The sequence below is a fragment of the Leishmania martiniquensis genome, chromosome 21, assembly GCF_017916325.1.
Source record: "Leishmania martiniquensis isolate LSCM1 chromosome 21, whole genome shotgun sequence".
Lineage (NCBI taxonomy): Eukaryota > Euglenozoa > Kinetoplastea > Trypanosomatida > Trypanosomatidae > Leishmania > Leishmania martiniquensis.
The window spans coordinates 1-15,693 of record NC_090156.1 but is presented as its reverse complement, the minus strand read 5'-3'; the positions used below and the strand labels follow the sequence as shown (position 1 = coordinate 15,693).

The following is a 15,693-nucleotide window of genomic DNA, read 5'->3' as shown; positions in this document are numbered from 1 at the left end:
AAGCATGACTTTCTCTATAGGGCTCTTCATCTTGTCAAAGCATCTACCAGAGGCGGCCATTGTGAGCCGCTACCACCAATGAGCAGCCTCGCCCTTGAGCATAGCAGACTCGTATGAACAAGCGACAGCATGCGATAATAACTCCCTCTTGCTACTCTACCACCGCTTACTATACTACAAAAAAGGAAACCTTTTTTTTGCCTGCACAGCAGGGTACCTTAAAAAAGTACCCCATACTCACGTAGAAGTCCACCCACAACCCCAAAAATCACCTCTGGATTAAGAGTGCAACAGTGGTCATTACGAAGAACATAACACATGTCACCTAAATCATGCGCCGTACCGTAGGTAAACCCACTCTTTGTTGTCTAAAGGGCACACATTGCGCGTCTTCAGCCACCGAGATATACAGTGCATATGAAACGCATGATTGCAGGCGCCCCAAGCAACAGTGCAATCCTTTGGTGAGCAAGAAGGATTCGACTGGCACTCGATGCACAAATCCATAATGTGGTTTCTACAAATAGCGCAGGTATCCACCTGTATGTCCCACGACCAAAGCGCAACAGCGTTCCACTTTTTCAGCTGGAATCGATTACCCTCGCTGCCATCAACCACACTCGAGTTACCCGTCTCGTCTTTCGACTGCATGATATTTCGAAAACCCCCTTCCTTGCTTATATGAGGCCCGTGGACTGATTTCCTCCTCTGTGATACTTGCAGAAGCAAGCCTTGTGGACGTGAGACCGCCAGAATGTACAGCGGGTTGCAAAACAGAAGCGAGCATCTTTGTGAAGAGATTGTAAAGAACGACAATGAGGAATGATACCAGGCTAACAGCAAGAAGAAGCATCCACTTCCGCTGCGAATATCATGAATGCCCCTACAAATGCGATGATCATCCCCTAAGAGAGACAAGCATTGAGGTGCTCCATAGCTGATGAGCGTACAACCCAGCAAGCGCGGTGAAAGTACCTCCAGGATATTCACCGCTGAAAAAGAAGGAGCCCACAAAACACAGTATCGTTCTTTTCTGTCGCCAAACTGCGAAGGTCCTCTCAATCACAGGATCTTTGTGCACAAGAAAACAGTATTGACAAACTCCAAGAACTCTACCCCTTCATTACGTACTCGCGGCCCTCTCCTTATTGAAGATACAATCTCGCCTACATCAAGCTTTCTTAATTCAGCTTCTCGGAGCTACCTTAAACGCTCCGTTAATAAAAATTTTATCCATTATTTTGCCGTTTTTTCGGTTCACAAGCCGATTGCAATGATACGTCAGCTTCGATGCATCATCGTCCACCTCGACAAGCCCAGCGGAGGCAAAAAGCTCAGTTGCAAATTGTTTATGAAAAAAAACCTGAGTTGTGCCGTCACCCTTCGCAAACGCTACGCTCTCCAGCCTCTTATCTGTTTTAGCTAAAAAGCGGAAAAAGTTATGATCAGGTAGCGCATAGTCCCTAAAAAAAAGCACACCATCAGGCTTCAAAGTTTTCGTTAGCTGCCTGAGAGCAACAACCATCCTCTCAATTGTTGGTAATGCAGAAAGGACGAACACAACTAGCACAGCATCAAACAGTTGATGTTCAAGTGATTTATCCGCAGCGGTGAGGGCGTCCGCTACAAGGGTAACATTTCCGTTTGTCCGTTGCCGTTTCACCGCCGGCGTCATCGTGTCCGAGTCTGCGAGAGAGGTAGGGGAGCCGATCGCCAAGGGGAAAAGTGTGAGCTGGTTTCGCTGAAGATAGCTCTGCGCAATTGCATGGTTCTGAAAATGCAAGAGGGCTGACGAGGAAATATCAAAGCCGACAAAATGAATGCTCGTGCTTGTGCATTCACGCATAATTGGGAGAAGCGTGCTTCCTGTCCCGCAGCCGCACTCCATAATCCACACAGGCGAGTCTTGTTTGCCGAGAATGCTGCGTAGGAGTGGGAACGCGTGCACAATGTAGTTCTTGAGCGGAAAATGGTGCTTCGATGCAGTGAAATGCATTTCCCAATGCCTCGCAGGCACCTCTTCCAGCGAAGTAAGCGATCCGGCTCGATCCAACTCTGCCAGACATCTGGTCATATACTCGTCTACAAGAATTCGCTCACTGCTGCTAAGCTCCGCAACCTTTGCTTCCCATTCAAAGTCATTTGCGTGCAATTTGACATCTTTAGACGATCTAAACACGCCACCACCGCGAGTTTTTGGTATATTAGGGCGGCAGTCGTTCTCCATGTCAAGTCTAATTGTGAGACGGCTAAAAATGTGCAAAAGGGCACACAAAAACTTAGCTTTGCTCCCTTGCGAAGTCGATGCAGTACACTGGCCCGATGCGCTACGCAAGTCGTGACAAGAAAATCGACAAAAAATAAGTTTTGAGTAGAGAGGTTGACAGTTAGTCGGTTCCTCAGCTTGCGAACACCTTCTTCGAGCTGGAAAATTGCTTTGGGCCAAAAAACCACAAGTGAGTCAAATCCATAGCCAGCCACAACGAGTTCCACCTCGTGCTAGCGCCTGCGAGGCGGAAGACAACCTTTCCTTTTTCATGTCAGCATTCTCTTTCACGCACTGAACTCTGAACACCATTCTTCTGCTTCGCCGGTACGATGGTTTCCGAATAGGGTTTTGACCACTATTAAAAAAGTCATCAATACCGGCTTTGGCATACATGTGCTTGTGCCTCGGGGGGGGGGGAGGAAGGGACGGATTGTCTGCCCATAAACACTTAGTGCTACCCTTTTCACCCCTTTGCCGAAAGTACACTATCCGATTCTCTCGCAACCGCTTTATTAGTGCTTGGCTGCGTGGCATCAAGGCTTGGGAGAGGAGGGGGGGCACCTATCACCAAAAACCCTCTCCTCGACGAGAGCCAATGACAGCGCACTTCCTTTGAATCACAACCATAGCACACATTTAAAGAGGCCTTTCCGAGCATTAGGCAGAGAAAAATCAAAGTCTGCTTACATTTCCGCATTATCTCTACAGCGGACACAATCACCTCCAATATTCAATCTTCTCAAAGCCACTTTTGCGTGGTAGCGCACTGCTTTGATGCTTCTTCTTAAGGCTCTTCTCTCTCACCCAGACCTGCCTTTGAATACAAACAACGTGCCAACTCTGTTTCCTGTCCCTTTCCTGTCCCTCTCCGCATCTCCCCTCTACACGGAAAGCACTCCTTTACAAGCACAATTTTTCATCCTTCCACCTTTCCACGGCCTCCACATATCCAACCATGGCCAAGGGTAAGCGCTCCACTGATGCCAAGGGCAGCCACAAACGGCAGAAGAAAGTGCTGCGCGACAACATCCGCGGCATCACGCGCGGCTCCATCCGACGCCTCGCGCGCCGCGGCGGCGTGAAGCGCATCTCGAGCGAGATCTACGATGAGGTGCGCCGCGTGCTGAAGGCCTACGTGGAGGACATTGTGCGCTGCAGCACGGCCTACACCGAGTACGCGCGCAAGAAGACTGTGACGGCGTCGGACGTCGTGAACGCGCTGCGCAAGCACGGCCACATCCTGTACGGCTACGCGTGATCAGTCGCGCGTGTACGGCTTGCCGTCCATTCATAGATACACATTTTTTTTCTTCTGTCCAAACTGTTTTCTTCTACTCTGTCTTGCCTAGGGCTCTCCCCCTTCGCCAATCGCTTCCTCTCCACGACTTCCGCTTCACGGGCCATGTGCTGACCCCCTCAGCCCATCCTCTGGCGGCTGGCGATAGGAGAAAAGAAACAAAACAAAAGCGGTGCCCGAACCCGAGCCCATCTAGAGAGAGGGAGAGAGCGTTCGCCCGCGCTTGACGCGCGCTTTCGGCACCCGACGGGGCAGAAAGGCTCAGTGCAACTTCGCCGTGTAAGCGCTGCAGGTACTGAGACTGGCCACGCGGTATGCTGAGCCGCCTCCGTGGCCGTTACTTCTCCTCATCCCGCCTGCTCACTCATTTGCTATGCCGCAGTCTCGTGCCTCACCCTCCGTTTTTTTTTTTGCATTTTTTGTCTCCTCCGGCCCGCTTTTTTTTTCATGCATGACACGCGAACTCACAGACGGGGGTGCCCAGATGCAGAGAGCGCGCGAGGTCGTGCGCTGCCGTCTGGCGTGCATCCGCCCTCCCGCTTCATGAGGCATATGGCAGGAAGCGAAGGGCGCGCTTCACCGAGAGAGGAGCTAATGGGAGACAATGGTGCAGCTGCTCAAACAACGGAGCATGCGCAGAGAGGGAAGGTGGCAAAGTGGTAGCAAAGGACACGCGCGACTGCCGTGTACGCTTCTCCGACCTCATGCGCGTGTGGCGCGTTCACCCTTTCCATTTCAGTACGTAAGCTTCCTTGTTCTACGCCCAGTCCGGCACCTGCACGTGTAAGTGCTGATTGTGCGATGCATTTGATCGAGACCCTGATGTCCTGCTCTCCCTCCCCACTGCGTCTAGTCGCCGATGAGAGGTTCCACAGCGCCGTGTTGCTCGCCTCGCTACTCCGGGCTCTTTGCTTCTTGGTCCTTCGGTCCGACCTACCGAGCCTTCTGCTTCGTTGGAAGGCATAGGGTGCTGTGGTGCTGCTCTTTTTCCCGCTGGATTGCACTGGCTGACCACCGCATGCCACGTAGTTTCTGGTAAAGGGGAGGCCTTTCGTGCCCTTGTTCGACGTGACCCACCTAGAGCATCGCACCCGCCGAAGCGTGTCGCCCTCTGCGATTGCATCCTCAACTCGATTTCTTCCGCCTCTGTGGATGTGTCTCTGACTCTGCTTCTTCTTGCCTAGTCGAGGCGGCAGCGATACTGCTGGCACGCCTACGACTTGAGCATGTGCAGGCTTACCTCCCTATGCATGACAATGACGACTTTCCATCGCACGGCCATACGCATCCACGAAGCCAGCGGCCTGAGCGCTGCCGCGCGCGCCCTCGCGAAGGGGAGACGGGCCAGCGCTTCTCTCGGAGAGGCAACCCTGCGACCTCGTGCGTACAGCAGCTGCCTACACGACTGAAGAGGCAAGCTTGCCTCCCCATGCGCACCGATGTAGCGTGATGCAGCGCCATCTTTCACTGTCACTTCGACTTGACAACTTTGTGAGACCTTCCGCCATCTAACTGTGCTCCCCTTCCTCCCGACGCCACCCCGCGGGCTTCTCGATAGACGCGCATCCATGCAAGTAGCGCACTGGCCATCGGCTCGCTGGCGCACCCTTGACGATCGCGCCTAGCAACTCACAACGCTTTTCAACCGCTGCCTTGTGCCTCCTTGCGCCCCTCTCCATATCCACTCCCCTTTCGCCTGCATCTACCCAGGGCCTCGCGTGTGCTTATCCTACTGCTCTCCTTTACACGGTGACCGGTGCTTTGTGTCGTGCCGCTCTCCTGCAGATCTTGGGTGCCTTCCGCCAGCCTTCGCCTCAAACTGAAGCGGTCGAATCCACATGCGCAACGAGCGAGACATTGACGACGCGGTTACACCTGGGGAGGCCCTCGGCTCCGCACCCTCCCATACATGCCTGGTCTCTCAGAGAGGTTCCGCGGTGAGCAGCGGTGCCAGCAACGTCGACTGCCGTTCTTCTGCGCGCAGCCAGGCGGAGCTGGACCAAACTCGGCTGCCGAGTACAAGGGAAAAAAAAACAGGCACACCCGCGAAACCCAATGGCTTACAGAGTAGAGTAGCACGGACTTCCCTGCTCCGGCTATGCGGGCATCTGTGTCGATTCGCTTCTCTAGGTGCGCCTCCGCGCACTCGGCGTTGCCACCTGACAGCACTAGTCGTTCTTATTGCTTTTACACTCACCATTTACCATTCTATCAACTCCTTCGGGACCAGTGATATGCTGCAACTTAACTCATCATTTGTGCCTTCCGTGAAGGAATGGATTCGGCCTCAACGTAATGAGACCTTCTCTGTGCTGGTGCGGCACGAGGATGCGATAGAGCGGCTAACGCTCGAGCAGCGTCGCTTGGCTTTGACTGAGGTAGGCGACAGGATTCGCCTGGACTGTGACCAGCTGCCTTCATGGACGCTGCGCGTCATCGACGAGAACTGCACGATGTGCTTCGATAGTGTAACATACCGTGCTGCGGCCGCTGGGGGCTCAGAGGCCGTGACGGAGAAGCAGCCAAATCAGATGGCCACGGAGCATCCCGTCTTTGCCACGACATCTGCACCGCTGGGTCTTATTGGGCCCATGCTGTTTGCGATGGCAAGTGTGACGGACGATGTGGATGCTGCAGCGGAACTGGCGCTGTGGCCGTGGGTACAGCAGTCGTATGCGCTCCAACGCAGCTTCAATATCGACGTGCAGTGGAAGAGCAGGACGGAACCACCGCCGCGCCACTTAATTGTCATGGGCATACCCTCGACGGACCAGCCGAAGCGCTACCCGCTACGAGATGCGCAGCGTGCGACGTGGCTGACCTATCGTGAGGTGGCGCGCAGCGAGAACAACTTCAACGGCGCGCTCCTGGTGCTCTACGTGTATGCTGCTGCAGAGCGGCATTCTAAGAACTTGACGCAACACGCCGTCAACTTGACGCAGTTGGCACCAACGGTGAGCGAGTACGCCGCAGCGAGCGCACAGCGGCTGGCGGCGGAGCTCGGAAGCACTGCGAGTGCACCCACATATGCGCAGCGCCGTGTGGTGCTGCGCCGTGGGTGGCGCGCTGTCGCCTTTGGCGACAACGCGGTGTGGAAGTCGCCGTGCGCTGGTGTGACGACCTCTGTGGTGACTCCCGAAGCCGTTCGTAACGGGACTCTGCCGCTTGCGACTCTCTCCTCTGCGCTCTCACTGCCCGTGACACCCGCCTTCACATCAGCGGCCCAGTACGTGTGCCACGCCTCCACTGCCCTGTGGCAGGAGGCGTTGCGCCATCGCGATGCGTTATGGGTCGACTTTTTGACAGACCGAAAGCCGACTACGAACAAAAAGATGGGCATGCCTAATTCGTGGGGTGTGCCGACAGAAGTGGGCATGAGCCAAAAAGTCGTCCTATGGCTGAACTACGCCTACACTGCGTTTCCTGACGTGCCGTACCTGATGAAGGGCGACGACGACATGTACCTGAAGGTGCCACAGTACCTCAGTGACCTACGCTATGTTCGAGGTGGATGGGAGAAACCGCGCAGATTGACGGCGACCGTCCCGCACGACAGGTTCATTCCAACGACGCTCGGCATCGATACTACACAGGAATGCCTCTATCGAGTCTGGTGGCTTCACACCAGTGGAATCGTATTCGGCAACGGCGTGGGCTACGCCCTCGATCGTCGCCTCGTCCTGGCTGCTCTGAATCCCTTTGATGACAGCAACGTTCTTCTTCTGAAGTTGTTGACAAGGCCGTACAACTCGAGCTTGGACCACGAGTATGTCGACGTGATGATGCAGTTTGAGGATCTGCTTGTCGGGAAACAGGTGCGCGACCACCTCGGGGACGTACGGCGGCTGTGCCCAAGGCGACGTGTATGCTACATGGCCGACATGAGATCCCGGGCGCATCAGATTCTACGACCCGTGCCTTCTAATCTCACGTGGATCTCGGTGCTGACGCACTTTGGTATGCCAGCGATTCCCTACTATGTCCACTACTTCTTCAAGAACGAGTATAAGGTGGCAGAGGAGGCGCAGCACTTGATGCAGCAGGGGGTTGACGTCAACGCGATTGAGGAGAATGCAACGAAGGGCATGGAGGAGTGGGTGGCGTCTCAGCTACCCAAATCGATGGTGGGCTTGGGAAGCGTACTGGACGTAGAATGGGCATGCGGCGACCCACGCCCCTCGTACATCGTAGCCGAGAGGGACGATGTTGCGGTGTACGATGTTCGGTACAACCACTTTAGAGGGCGACACGTCAACTGCGTCCTGCTATCTGGTAAGGCGTAGCCTTTTCTTGATTGCTGAAGCCGCGGCTTTATGCGCGTGCGGTGCGTCCTCTTTTTGAGCTCTAAGGCCCTGCGTCGCTGCCACGGCGATTTCAAGAGGCGGTGAAGATGAGTGTGTTGAGGTCGCCGCCTCTTCATGTCTGTTCTTCTAATGCTCTTTTCATCGTTTCCGTTCGGTGGTATTGTGAAACGCGTCCTCGAAAACTCTTTAATTGTCTTTCTTCTTTGGTCTTCGAGGTGGCGGGCGCCTTTCGGTGGAGGCCGTGCCACTCATTGGCATGCGCTCCACAAACAGTGTGATCCGTCCCATTCCATGAGTGTTACCCCCGCCCCTCTCTCCTTTGTGATGCAGTAAGGGGGCTTGTGTAGTGTCCCCTCTCTGCGTCTGCTCCCTAACCCTACACGCCTCCTGACCCCCCACCCCTCCCCCCGCAGGCGGCCTTCTACACGACTGTGCTCGCTTTTTGCTGTGCGAGGTCCACACGCAGGTGTCGTGATGCGGCCCTCGCCTTCAGCGGTTCCTGTGAAGAGAACGCGTGCGCTCCTCCGTGATGCGTTCCCTTTGTTTTTCGCCTCTACAGAATATCTGAGACCCGTTCTCTTTCGAGCGTCTGCTACCTCTCTTGATCATTTGCTTCCTCACCAGCACAATCAACGACCGACGTGTGTTTTGGTTCAGTCAAGCGGAACACGTGATTCCTTGGCTTTGCTCTATCGAGCTGCTCGACTGACTCCCGTTTTTTTCACTCGGCCCTCGCTTCCCCATTCGCTCATCGATGGCGCCCACAGTTTTCCCTTCTTTTTGGCAAACTTCGCTTACTCCATTTTCTTCATCGCTGGTGCTCTGAGGTGCATTCTATGGTGCACCTATCCCTCGGCTCTGGGGAGGGTAGTCAGCAACAAAGCCTTTTCGGAGCAAGAACAGAGTGAGTATCGCCTTGATGTGACGCTCACCTTCAGAGTGAACCCATCTGCATGGCTCTGAGAAAAGACGAGTGGCACTACCCTTGGTGTATGCCATTTTCCCACACGGTTTGACATGCTGCCTGACCTGTGGTGCGTTTCAACAACCAGCGTGGCTCAGAATGCACCTTCTCCATCTCTTTCAACAAAGACTCTCACCGCCCTCATCCCCTTATCTCCCATCCATCTGACTCTACGGGCGCGAGCTGATTCCACTACACACCAGCCACAGAGCGACTTTTCGGCCCTGAATCCTCCCTGGAGCTCCCCCAAAAGAAGGTCTCTAGTACTTTGGGCTGCTCTTTCTTTGCTTCTCGTACGGGGAACTCCTTACCACGCGAGAGACTCTACTCTCCCTAGTCTCCCACGCTGATTCCTGCAGCGCATTCATAGGGCGCCTTTTATCACCAACTCGACTACCACTGCCCCGCCACCATTTTTCAGCAGATTCTCAGAAGACACAGGAAGTGGCGCCCACTGCATACTCTCTCTCTTTCCTCTGCTTCATTTGACCCCCACCACCTCTTCCCCCTACAAACAGGGTTAAGGGTTAAGGGTTAAGGGTTAAGGGTTAAGGGTTAAGGGTTAAGGGTTAAGGGTTAAGGGTTAAGGGTTAAGGGTTAAGGGTTAAGGGTTAAGGGTTAAGGGTTAAGGGTTAAGGGTTAAGGGTTAAGGGTTAAGGGTTAAGGGTTAAGGGTTAAGGGTTAAGGGTTAAGGGTTAAGGGTTAAGGGTTAAGGGTTAAGGGTTAAGGGTTAAGGGTTAAGGGTTAAGGGTTAAGGGTTAAGGGTTAAGGGTTAAGGGTTAAGGGTTAAGGGTTAAGGGTTAAGGGTTAAGGGTTAAGGGTTAAGGGTTAAGGGTTAAGGGTTAAGGGTTAAGGGTTAAGGGTTAAGGGTTAAGGGTTAAGGGTTAAGGGTTAAGGGTTAAGGGTTAAGGGTTAAGGGTTAAGGGTTAAGGGTTAAGGGTTAAGGGTTAAGGGTTAAGGGTTAAGGGTTAAGGGTTAAGGGTTAAGGGTTAAGGGTTAAGGGTTAAGGGTTAAGGGTTAAGGGTTAAGGGTTAAGGGTTAAGGGTTAAGGGTTAAGGGTTAAGGGTTAAGGGTTAAGGGTTAAGGGTTAAGGGTTAAGGGTTAAGGGTTAAGGGTTAAGGGTTAAGGGTTAAGGGTTAAGGGTTAAGGGTTAAGGGTTAAGGGTTAAGGGTTAAGGGTTAAGGGTTAAGGGTTAAGGGTTAAGGGTTAAGGGTTAAGGGTTAAGGGTTAAGGGTTAAGGGTTAAGGGTTAAGGGTTAAGGGTTAAGGGTTAAGGGTTAAGGGTTAAGGGTTAAGGGTTAAGGGTTAAGGGTTAAGGGTTAAGGGTTAAGGGTTAAGGGTTAAGGGTTAAGGGTTAAGGGTTAAGGGTTAAGGGTTAAGGGTTAAGGGTTAAGGGTTAAGGGTTAAGGGTTAAGGGTTAAGGGTTAAGGGTTAAGGGTTAAGGGTTAAGGGTTAAGGGTTAAGGGTTAAGGGTTAAGGGTTAAGGGTTAAGGGTTAAGGGTTAAGGGTTAAGGGTTAAGGGTTAAGGGTTAAGGGTTAAGGGTTAAGGGTTAAGGGTTAAGGGTTAAGGGTTAAGGGTTAAGGGTTAAGGGTTAAGGGTTAAGGGTTAAGGGTTAAGGGTTAAGGGTTAAGGGTTAAGGGTTAAGGGTTAAGGGTTAAGGGTTAAGGGTTAAGGGTTAAGGGTTAAGGGTTAAGGGTTAAGGGTTAAGGGTTAAGGGTTAAGGGTTAAGGGTTAAGGGTTAAGGGTTAAGGGTTAAGGGTTAAGGGTTAAGGGTTAAGGGTTAAGGGTTAAGGGTTAAGGGTTAAGGGTTAAGGGTTAAGGGTTAAGGGTTAAGGGTTAAGGGTTAAGGGTTAAGGGTTAAGGGTTAAGGGTTAAGGGTTAAGGGTTAAGGGTTAAGGGTTAAGGGTTAAGGGTTAAGGGTTAAGGGTTAAGGGTTAAGGGTTAAGGGTTAAGGGTTAAGGGTTAAGGGTTAAGGGTTAAGGGTTAAGGGTTAAGGGTTAAGGGTTAAGGGTTAAGGGTTAAGGGTTAAGGGTTAAGGGTTAAGGGTTAAGGGTTAAGGGTTAAGGGTTAAGGGTTAAGGGTTAAGGGTTAAGGGTTAAGGGTTAAGGGTTAAGGGTTAAGGGTTAAGGGTTAAGGGTTAAGGGTTAAGGGTTAAGGGTTAAGGGTTAAGGGTTAAGGGTTAAGGGTTAAGGGTTAAGGGTTAAGGGTTAAGGGTTAAGGGTTAAGGGTTAAGGGTTAAGGGTTAAGGGTTAAGGGTTAAGGGTTAAGGGTTAAGGGTTAAGGGTTAAGGGTTAAGGGTTAAGGGTTAAGGGTTAAGGGTTAAGGGTTAAGGGTTAAGGGTTAAGGGTTAAGGGTTAAGGGTTAAGGGTTAAGGGTTAAGGGTTAAGGGTTAAGGGTTAAGGGTTAAGGGTTAAGGGTTAAGGGTTAAGGGTTAAGGGTTAAGGGTTAAGGGTTAAGGGTTAAGGGTTAAGGGTTAAGGGTTAAGGGTTAAGGGTTAAGGGTTAAGGGTTAAGGGTTAAGGGTTAAGGGTTAAGGGTTAAGGGTTAAGGGTTAAGGGTTAAGGGTTAAGGGTTAAGGGTTAAGGGTTAAGGGTTAAGGGTTAAGGGTTAAGGGTTAAGGGTTAAGGGTTAAGGGTTAAGGGTTAAGGGTTAAGGGTTAAGGGTTAAGGGTTAAGGGTTAAGGGTTAAGGGTTAAGGGTTAAGGGTTAAGGGTTAAGGGTTAAGGGTTAAGGGTTAAGGGTTAAGGGTTAAGGGTTAAGGGTTAAGGGTTAAGGGTTAAGGGTTAAGGGTTAAGGGTTAAGGGTTAAGGGTTAAGGGTTAAGGGTTAAGGGTTAAGGGTTAAGGGTTAAGGGTTAAGGGTTAAGGGTTAAGGGTTAAGGGTTAAGGGTTAAGGGTTAAGGGTTAAGGGTTAAGGGTTAAGGGTTAAGGGTTAAGGGTTAAGGGTTAAGGGTTAAGGGTTAAGGGTTAAGGGTTAAGGGTTAAGGGTTAAGGGTTAAGGGTTAAGGGTTAAGGGTTAAGGGTTAAGGGTTAAGGGTTAAGGGTTAAGGGTTAAGGGTTAAGGGTTAAGGGTTAAGGGTTAAGGGTTAAGGGTTAAGGGTTAAGGGTTAAGGGTTAAGGGTTAAGGGTTAAGGGTTAAGGGTTAAGGGTTAAGGGTTAAGGGTTAAGGGTTAAGGGTTAAGGGTTAAGGGTTAAGGGTTAAGGGTTAAGGGTTAAGGGTTAAGGGTTAAGGGTTAAGGGTTAAGGGTTAAGGGTTAAGGGTTAAGGGTTAAGGGTTAAGGGTTAAGGGTTAAGGGTTAAGGGTTAAGGGTTAAGGGTTAAGGGTTAAGGGTTAAGGGTTAAGGGTTAAGGGTTAAGGGTTAAGGGTTAAGGGTTAAGGGTTAAGGGTTAAGGGTTAAGGGTTAAGGGTTAAGGGTTAAGGGTTAAGGGTTAAGGGTTAAGGGTTAAGGGTTAAGGGTTAAGGGTTAAGGGTTAAGGGTTAAGGGTTAAGGGTTAAGGGTTAAGGGTTAAGGGTTAAGGGTTAAGGGTTAAGGGTTAAGGGTTAAGGGTTAAGGGTTAAGGGTTAAGGGTTAAGGGTTAAGGGTTAAGGGTTAAGGGTTAAGGGTTAAGGGTTAAGGGTTAAGGGTTAAGGGTTAAGGGTTAAGGGTTAAGGGTTAAGGGTTAAGGGTTAAGGGTTAAGGGTTAAGGGTTAAGGGTTAAGGGTTAAGGGTTAAGGGTTAAGGGTTAAGGGTTAAGGGTTAAGGGTTAAGGGTTAAGGGTTAAGGGTTAAGGGTTAAGGGTTAAGGGTTAAGGGTTAAGGGTTAAGGGTTAAGGGTTAAGGGTTAAGGGTTAAGGGTTAAGGGTTAAGGGTTAAGGGTTAAGGGTTATGGGTTAAGGGTTAAGGGTTAAGGGTTAAGGGTTAAGGGTTAAGGGTTAAGGGTTAAGGGTTAAGGGTTAAGGGTTAAGGGTTAAGGGTTAAGGGTTAAGGGTTAAGGGTTAAGGGTTAAGGGTTAAGGGTTAAGGGTTAAGGGTTAAGGGTTAAGGGTTAAGGGTTAAGGGTTAAGGGTTAAGGGTTAAGGGTTAAGGGTTAAGGGTTAAGGGTTAAGGGTTAAGGGTTAAGGGTTAAGGGTTAAGGGTTAAGGGTTAAGGGTTAAGGGTTAAGGGTTAAGGGTTAAGGGTTAAGGGTTAAGGGTTAAGGGTTAAGGGTTAAGGGTTAAGGGTTAAGGGTTAAGGGTTAAGGGTTAAGGGTTAAGGGTTAAGGGTTAAGGGTTAAGGGTTAAGGGTTAAGGGTTAAGGGTTAAGGGTTAAGGGTTAAGGGTTAAGGGTTAAGGGTTAAGGGTTAAGGGTTAAGGGTTAAGGGTTAAGGGTTAAGGGTTAAGGGTTAAGGGTTAAGGGTTAAGGGTTAAGGGTTAAGGGTTAAGGGTTAAGGGTTAAGGGTTAAGGGTTAAGGGTTAAGGGTTAAGGGTTAAGGGTTAAGGGTTAAGGGTTAAGGGTTAAGGGTTAAGGGTTAAGGGTTAAGGGTTAAGGGTTAAGGGTTAAGGGTTAAGGGTTAAGGGTTAAGGGTTAAGGGTTAAGGGTTAAGGGTTAAGGGTTAAGGGTTAAGGGTTAAGGGTTAAGGGTTAAGGGTTAAGGGTTAAGGGTTAAGGGTTAAGGGTTAAGGGTTAAGGGTTAAGGGTTAAGGGTTAAGGGTTAAGGGTTAAGGGTTAAGGGTTAAGGGTTAAGGGTTAAGGGTTAAGGGTTAAGGGTTAAGGGTTAAGGGTTAAGGGTTAAGGGTTAAGGGTTAAGGGTTAAGGGTTAAGGGTTAAGGGTTAAGGGTTAAGGGTTAAGGGTTAAGGGTTAAGGGTTAAGGGTTAAGGGTTAAGGGTTAAGGGTTAAGGGTTAAGGGTTAAGGGTTAAGGGTTAAGGGTTAAGGGTTAAGGGTTAAGGGTTAAGGGTTAAGGGTTAAGGGTTAAGGGTTAAGGGTTAAGGGTTAAGGGTTAAGGGTTAAGGGTTAAGGGTTAAGGGTTAAGGGTTAAGGGTTAAGGGTTAAGGGTTAAGGGTTAAGGGTTAAGGGTTAAGGGTTAAGGGTTAAGGGTTAAGGGTTAAGGGTTAAGGGTTAAGGGTTAAGGGTTAAGGGTTAAGGGTTAAGGGTTAAGGGTTAAGGGTTAAGGGTTAAGGGTTAAGGGTTAAGGGTTAAGGGTTAAGGGTTAAGGGTTAAGGGTTAAGGGTTAAGGGTTAAGGGTTAAGGGTTAAGGGTTAAGGGTTAAGGGTTAAGGGTTAAGGGTTAAGGGTTAAGGGTTAAGGGTTAAGGGTTAAGGGTTAAGGGTTAAGGGTTAAGGGTTAAGGGTTAAGGGTTAAGGGTTAAGGGTTAAGGGTTAAGGGTTAAGGGTTAAGGGTTAAGGGTTAAGGGTTAAGGGTTAAGGGTTAAGGGTTAAGGGTTAAGGGTTAAGGGTTAAGGGTTAAGGGTTAAGGGTTAAGGGTTAAGGGTTAAGGGTTATGGGTTAAGGGTTAAGGGTTAAGGGTTAAGGGTTAAGGGTTAAGGGTTAAGGGTTAAGGGTTAAGGGTTAAGGGTTAAGGGTTAAGGGTTAAGGGTTAAGGGTTAAGGGTTAAGGGTTAAGGGTTAAGGGTTAAGGGTTAAGGGTTAAGGGTTAAGGGTTAAGGGTTAAGGGTTAAGGGTTAAGGGTTAAGGGTTAAGGGTTAAGGGTTAAGGGTTAAGGGTTAAGGGTTAAGGGTTAAGGGTTAAGGGTTAAGGGTTAAGGGTTAAGGGTTAGGGTTAAGGGTTAGGGTTAAGGGTTAAGGGTTAAGGGTTAAGGGTTAAGGGTTAAGGGTTAAGGGTTAAGGGTTAAGGGTTAAGGGTTAAGGGTTAGGGTTAAGGGTTAGGGTTAAGGGTTAAGGGTTAAGGGTTAAGGGTTAAGGGTTAGGGTTAAGGGTTAAGGGTTAAGGGTTAAGGGTTAAGGGTTAAGGGTTAGGGTTAGGTTAGGTTAGGGTTAAGGGTTAAGGGTTAGGGTTAAGGGTTAGGGTTAAGGGTTAAGGGTTAAGGGTTAGGGTTAGGGTTAAGGGTTAGGTTAGGTTAGGGTTAGGGTTAAGGGTTAGGGTTAGGGTTAAGGGTTAGGGTTAGGGTTAAGGGTTAGGTTAGGTTAGGGTTAGGGTTAGGCTAGGTTAGGGTTAAGGGTTAGGTTAGGGTTAGGTTAGGTTAGGGTTAGGGTTAGGTTAGGGTTAGGGTTAGGCTAGGGTTAAGGGTTAGGTTAGGGTTAAGGGTTAAGGGTTAAGGGTTATGGTTAGCGGTTAGGCTGGGTTAGGGTTAGGTTACGGTTAGGGTTAGGTTAGGTTAGGTTAGGGTTAGGGTTAGGGTTAGGTTGCGGTTAGGGTTAGGTTAGGGTTAGGGTTAGGGTTAGCGGTTGCGGTTAGGTTAGGGTTGCGGTTAGGTTAGGGTTGCGGTTGCGGGTTATGGTTAGGGTTAGGTTAGCGGTTGCGGTTGCGGGTTGCGGTTAGGGTTAGGTTGCGGTTGCGGTTAGCGGTTGCGGTTAGCGGTTAGGTTGCGGTTGCGGTTAGCGGTTGCGGTTAGGGTTAGGTTGCGGTTGCGGTTAGGGTTAGGTTGCGGTTAGGTTGCGGTTAGGTTAGGTTAGGTTGCGGTTAGGTTGCGGTTGCGGTTGCGGTTAGCGGTTAGGGTTGCGGTTAGGGTTAGGTTGCGGTTGCGGTTAGGTTAGGGTTGCGGTTGCGGTTGCGGTTGCGGTTAGGGGTTAGGTTGCGGTTGCGGTTAGTGGGTTGCGGTTGCGGTAGGTTGCGGGTTGCGGTTGCGGTTAGGGTTATGGTTGCGGTTGCGGTTGCGGTTAGTGGTTGCGGTTGCGGTTAGGGGTTGGGTTGCGGTTGCGGTTGGGTTGCGGTTAGGTTGCGGTTGCGGTTGC

General features: G+C 50.5%; 2 protein-coding genes across 2 annotated transcripts; both read right to left on the bottom strand.

The window, feature by feature from the left end:
- Positions 1-330: 330 nt before the first annotated feature.
- On the bottom strand, positions 331-651 carry LSCM1_04578 (uncharacterized protein; the record flags this gene model as incomplete). Its single annotated transcript, XM_067322080.1, has 1 exon — positions 331-651. The coding sequence occupies one exon, from the start codon at positions 649-651 to the stop codon at positions 331-333; it is 321 nt and encodes a 106-aa protein (XP_067178877.1).
- Positions 652-1,186: 535 nt separating this feature from the next.
- LSCM1_04577 (uncharacterized protein) lies at positions 1,187-2,227 on the bottom strand (the record flags this gene model as incomplete). Its single annotated transcript, XM_067322079.1, has 1 exon — positions 1,187-2,227. The coding sequence occupies one exon, from the start codon at positions 2,225-2,227 to the stop codon at positions 1,187-1,189; it is 1,041 nt and encodes a 346-aa protein (XP_067178876.1).
- Positions 2,228-15,693: the final 13,466 nt, after the last annotated feature.